The sequence below is a fragment of the Emys orbicularis genome, chromosome 4 (assembly GCF_028017835.1).
Source record: "Emys orbicularis isolate rEmyOrb1 chromosome 4, rEmyOrb1.hap1, whole genome shotgun sequence".
In the NCBI taxonomy this organism is placed as follows: Eukaryota; Metazoa; Chordata; order Testudines; family Emydidae; genus Emys; species Emys orbicularis.
Genome location: NC_088686.1, coordinates 141,664,067 through 141,670,066, shown reverse-complemented (window position 1 = coordinate 141,670,066; position 6,000 = coordinate 141,664,067). Strand labels below are relative to the sequence as shown.

At 53.2% G+C, this 6,000-nt stretch overlaps 1 protein-coding gene across 2 annotated transcripts in view; it reads left to right on the top strand.

Annotated features, from left to right (window-relative positions):
• Nucleotides 1–905: 905 nt before the first annotated feature.
• PIK3C2B (phosphatidylinositol-4-phosphate 3-kinase catalytic subunit type 2 beta) overlaps nt 906–6,000 on the top strand; it is a 52,149-nt gene continuing 47,054 nt past the window's right edge. For both annotated transcript variants that reach the window (XM_065402983.1, XM_065402982.1), the window contains exon 1: nt 906–1,838. In XM_065402983.1, the coding sequence (XP_065259055.1) occupies nt 906–1,838 (933 nt within the window). The remainder of the gene's footprint in view (nt 1,839–6,000) is intronic.

The following is a 6,000-nucleotide window of genomic DNA, read 5'->3' as shown; positions in this document are numbered from 1 at the left end:
AAGATGCTCGGGTAGCCTTCTACTCAGCCATTTCATCATTATTTGTATGGAGTGAGTGCATGGGGGCCAAGTCTTCACTGCACAAAAGGTGTGTTTTTACATCAAGGTAATGGAGACCAGGGCTCTGGTAGTTTTTACCTTGATGTAGCTAGTTGAGGTCACCCCATACCCTCCATCTGGAGTTGGCCTCAGTTACCTTCGGTGAGGTAAAAGCTACCTGTGCCTTGTCCGCACCCTAGGATTTTGCATCGAGAGAACTATCCCAGTGTAATAACACACAGCCTGAGATCAGGGCCACCTCGTGCTGGGCAGTGTGCAGAGTGATGGACCGATCCTGCCCCAGGGAGCTTGCAGCGGAGATGGAAATCCATTTGCAGTGGATAACCAATAATACTTCTGTCTGAGTCAAAGTTTTGAACCCACAGTGTTCGAGGGTTAGAATGCATTAGGCCTCTCCTCCACTCAGCAATCCCTCCCATCTAAAATCACCGCTCCGGTTTGTGGGATCAGTTCATTTGGACAGCACTTTGGGAGGCAAGGGGAAGTGAGTGCCATGGAGTAACCCTGAGATTCTGCTTAATTCCCTTACTGCCACAGGGCAGGAGAACACTATAGGTTCCAAGACTACAGGGGCTTGATTTCCAGAAGTGCTGGGTACCTGGCTGTCCCATTGTCTCTGATCAGAGTTGTGGGTGCTCAATACTTACGAAAGTCAGGCTCTATATAAAACCAACATCCTTATTCTAGCTAAGCCTTCGGTGAAGCAGTAGCCTGTGTGCTGGTACGCTGACCCTATCTTTGTCGCTCTCTCCTGCAGGTCACTGGTGGTGCAGTATGTCTTTGCTCCTAACCCCTGAGCCCAGCAGGAAGTAGCAGCAGGTCCCTGGCACTCGTTCCCCTGAGAGATGTCTGCGACCAGAGGCAATGGAGAGCACTGGAAGTCTTTGGAGTCAGTGGGGATCAGCCCGAAGGAGCTGGCTCTGGCTGAAGCCCTGCAGATGGAGTATGACGCTCTGTCCCGCCTGAGGCAGGACAAGGAGGAGAGTCAGGCCAAGCAAAACCATGACCGCTCCCTCATTTCCTGGGATGACCCGGCTCTGGATTACAACAAACCTGCTGTCAGGAACGACTGCCACAGCATCAAATTAATGCGAGGTCTCTCTGGCTCGGACCCCACCCTCAACTACAACTCCCTCTCGGTTCAAGGGAGCTCGAGAGCTCCTGGCACCAACAACTCTACCTCATCTGTCCCGCCACCTGAGCTGGAGAACCAGCCTTGGCTGAAGGGCCCTCTCGCCAGTGACTACCTGTACATCTTTGATGGCTCGGGGGAAGACTTCCTCAGCGAGCCACTCAACGGGACCTCGGGCCAAGATGGCTCCCCCAAGAAGCTCTCTCCTCCCCCGCTACCCCCTCGCCTCTCCATCTGGAACTCCTCTGAGGTGAATCACTCTTCCCTCAAAAGCTCCTCACTGTCCTACAAAGGGCCCCAGCCCAGAGACATCAACATGTTCTCCTCTGCCCACGAGCTGTCCGATGGAAAGCTGCTGGCCCGCAGGATTTCGGAGGAAGACCCCTACGGCGCCATGGACTATGACGGCATCAATGACGCCATCACCCGCCTCAACCTGAAGTCCACCTATGACACGGATCTGCTGAGAGAGGCTACCTGGGGCTGGAAGGAAGGCAGGAACATCTTTGAGAAGGAGACCACTGGAAAGCCAGTGGCTCGGAGCAAGACCATGCCACCCCAAGTCCCTCCCAGGACCTACGTCTCTAAGTTTGGCAACCGGAAGAACGTGGCGCCCAACAAGAACCGCAGGATCTCAGTGGATCCGGTAAGAGGCTTTTGGCTTTCTCCTTAGAGGCTGGGCTGAGAGAAGCAGGTGTGAACCCCAACCCAATCCTAGGCTGCTCCTACCCATTCACAACTGCCCTTTCTAAGCTTGACCTCTAGGATTCAATTGGGAGTGGGTTTACCTCCATTAGCGGCCTTACAGGGTTGTCTTCACTGCATTGTAAACCTGTGTCTGAGGGACCCATGCTTGTGGACTTGGTGTTTCCAAGCATGTTTGAGAGTCCACACTGCACTGTAAACCTGGGTTGACAATTGCTGGACCCGCGTCTCAGCCGCGCAAACACATCCATATGCACCACTTCTGACTCGGGTCTGTGAATTGACCTGCATCCACAATGCAAAATGAGTGCTTGCTGATGTTAGTCAGACTCATTTGTGTGTGGGCGGAAGGCGGGCTTGGTCTCAAACCCAAGTCAGAGCCTGGGCTTAGTGCCCAGTGTAGACATATCCGTAGAGAGCCCTCACCCCTTCCACCACCACCATAGATGGGGGCTGGGCCATGTTCAGGTGTGCGAGGGAGGCCTTGCTGGAAGAACTGGAGAGCACAACAGAAGGGAGATCTGGCGAGTAGACCCCCATACTGTAGGGACAAGGGGGCAGGGCAGGAGGTGGAGAGGAGTCCAAGGCCCGAAGGATTTGATAGGGTTCCATTTGCAGGGGTCAGTGGGGGAAGCGGGTGCTGGCTCAGCAGGGCAGGGCTCATGGCGTGTCTGTGAACTAGCACTACGCACAGCTGAGGCCAGGCCTGCGGCTGGAGGATGGTCTACTAGACTAGATGGCCAGGGAGCAGATGTAATGACTGCGAGGCAGCAAGAGCCAGGGAAGTGATGCATACCAGAGGAGCTGGGGTGTGGCCTTGCACGGAGACAGCCTGACCTCCTCAGGTTTCTCTCTGCATGCAAATAATCTGTGTGTGTCCCTCTCTCCCCGCCCTTTGTCCCCTGACTACTGTAGAGAAACCAGCTTGACTCTGGCTCCCTGTGTCATTCTGTGTTGTCCAATGTGTTGTTTACGCATCTTTATTAAGGATGTCTGTGCACTGGCTCTGGCCCCTTTCCCTGGGGGCGTCAGTAAGATCCCTTTCCTGAAAACACATTGCCCAAGAGGTGTTGGATCATGAGGCTGTGGCCTTAACCCTTCCGGAGGGTAGATCAGAGTGAGGAAATCAGCCTCTTGAGGCAGCAGGGGAGAAGAAATGCAAATCCCGTGACAGCCCAGTCAGCAGCTGGTTGTGATATTGCTATGCAAGGATCCGCCCGGATGCTAGAGACCTCGTGCGCATTCCCCTCTTTCCAAGCACCGATTCCCTCTCTCCTTTCAGCTCAGGCAACATCTGGGCCTTACCGGGCAGTTCTGGGTGTGGCCACAGCCACCAAGTGAATTTGTGGGGCTAGGCAAGGATTCTCAAACTCTTCCCTAGTGTGAGCTGTAGCTAAACCAAGAGATGGTCTCATGATTCCCTCCCCTCCCATCTGCCATCACCCAGGGGGAGTGTCTAGGGGACACTCATGAGTTCTGAGAGCCCTTTGCACCTGCTCTTCCTCCTCCCCTCCCCCCCCCCCCCCCCCCCCCAGGTACACCATGCCCAGAAGTGGTAAGCTTTCGTCACAGAATGCCGGGATCCTTATTGCTGCAAAATTGCCATGGGGCCTTGACGGGCCATTGACCACCAGCATTCAGGACCTTGATTTTAAGACTCAGCTGCAGGTCTCTAGCACTCAGACCTACGATGCCTTTTACAATCTGCCCAGGAGCGTTCGGGAATCCATCCCGATTGATTTGGTTTGCTCTCCCAACAAACAAAGCTTCTCACCGGGGCCCTTTGGCACTGCCCATACATTGCTGCTGGTCGGTGGCCTGTTGTGACACAGGCATCCATGTGCTTCCTTGAACTACAGCCCTGGAGATTACAACTGTTTGTGCTATTTATAAGGTCCAGGGGGAAAGTCCAAGCTAAAAGTAGTGTCCAGCAAAAGCCTTCCCCAGCCAGGCAGGATCTGTGTCTCCAGCCCTGATGGTTCTATCTGCTCTTCCTGGTAGCGAGGCTAACAGCTTGTGAAATGTCACAAGATCCTCAGGAAAGAGACTGGAGTCTCCTTGTAAGCAGCAGTGTGACTGCTTTCCTGCTGGGGCGGAGGAGGGTACCAAAATATCCTTTGGATCCAACCTTGCTTTCTTCCCCTGCCATCCCGTTTAAAATATATATATTCCCGGGCCCTTCCTGGTGCTGTCCTAGCAGGATTCCTGCTGGAAAGGGGGCTGCATCACATTCAAGTCTGTGGCTGGGGATATCCCCTCCACACCCCAGCACATGGTATCAGCAGCTAATCAGGGAATGTGTGTGTGGGGGCAGTGAGGATCCTTCTCGGATGTGATGCAGAGGACCATGCCTCCAGGACCGGAGGGATATAAATACAAGTGAAGTCACCTTCCCTGTTAAGTCCTGCAGGACCCCCCTCTCCTCGGTCAGTGAAAGATGCAGCTGGGGGCCGCTGGTGGGGGTTATGTAAGTCACCCTCTGTTTAATCAGAGCCAGAAACTAATCATGAAAGAGCATTAAAATAGTCTTTAGCGGCGGTTGTGTTCTCTCCCTTTCTCTCCCTCCCTTTCGCTATTCGGTGGGGTAATTGCTCTGACAGTGGACCCATTGTCTGCTCAGAAAGAGCGAGCGAGGCTCTGAGACCCGGGCGCGCACACGCACGCATGGCGCGAGACTGAGCGTGGCACTCGGCAGGCTGCTGCCTGCCCAGCTGGCATTCAGGAGGGAGGGGGAGAGAGATTTTAAACAGGTGGTAGGGGAATGGGGGCCCCTGCTGGAACGGAAACCCCTTTGGGGGATGTTCCTCTTGTTTCATGGGTCGAAGCACCAGGAATTTTCTTCGTTAGCTTTTGATGTTTGGATGTGCTTTATGTCTATGGAGAGGCCACGTAGTCCAGATGGGAGGGCACGGGGCTATTTGTGATCTATTCCTGCCTCTGCCTTGCTGCATCGCCCTGGGCAAGTCACTTTGCCTCATTCCCCATCTTGTCTGTTTAGATGACAAGCTCTTGAAAGTAGGGACTGTCTCTTACTATGCGTATGTACAGCGCCTAGCGTAAAGGGGCTCTGATCTTATTTGGGGCTGCTAGGCTTTACAGTAGTACAAATACTAATATGGGACTGTGGAATAGTCACCACTAGTGGAAGCCTCTTTGCTTGGCTCTTTTACAAGTAGACGAAAAGATCTGCTCTGGTTCAAAGGAATGATTATGGGGCAGTTCTCTGTCCTGTGTTATACAGGAGGGCAGACTAGATGATCACAGTGGTCCCTTCTGGCCTTGTACTCATGAATCTATGCCTAGCCGTTGTGCTGAAAATGCTCCATGAGGAACTGTTCTGCATTGGTCAGATGGGACCTGCCAGAGCTTTTCCATCTCTAGTTGCTGTGACTCTGATTCTCTTCCCCTTCTCTGTCTTTGTATTAACACGACCGTGAAAATAATTGTGTAGCCACTTGTAGCATTCACTGTACTGGTGCACAGGGTGGGACGAATTGCTTACTTCATAGGCTTATACCTGAAGTGTGAAGCCAAGCCCCAGGCTCTATGGCACTTGGGGGGAAATAGGTGGCTTTGTGCCAGCCAACTTGCCCTTTCCCAGGCTGTTGTGCTGCTGGAGACTAAACTGCCCCGCAGCACAAGTGAGGGTAGCCTGAGAACTGTTCTAACTTATGCGAGAAGAGAGCATCTCCATCCGCTGGCCAGGAGTACTGGGGTGCTGGTCCTATGCCAGCTGAAGATTCCCCTAAGGAAAGGCAGCTTTTAATCCCCTCTGTGCTGATCCAGTAACACACAGGGGCGTTTATGAGGTCTGAGGATTTAGCCTCTTGTGTGTTAGCTACATAATGTGCATTACACTCCATGTAGGAGATGCCCTGTGTGTTCAGTAGTAATAACATCCTGTATTTCTCTAGCATCCTCCAGCTGAGCATCTCCAAAGCCTGCTGGTGGGAGCATAGTCTTGTAGCAAAACTGAAAGACTGGCATTCCCCTGAGCTCCTGGGTTCCCTGCTCAGCTCGGCCACTGACTCACTGTGTGAGCTTGGCCAAGGCCTAGGAGCCTACATTTTCAAGTGCCCTCAGTTTTTGGATGCCCGACATGA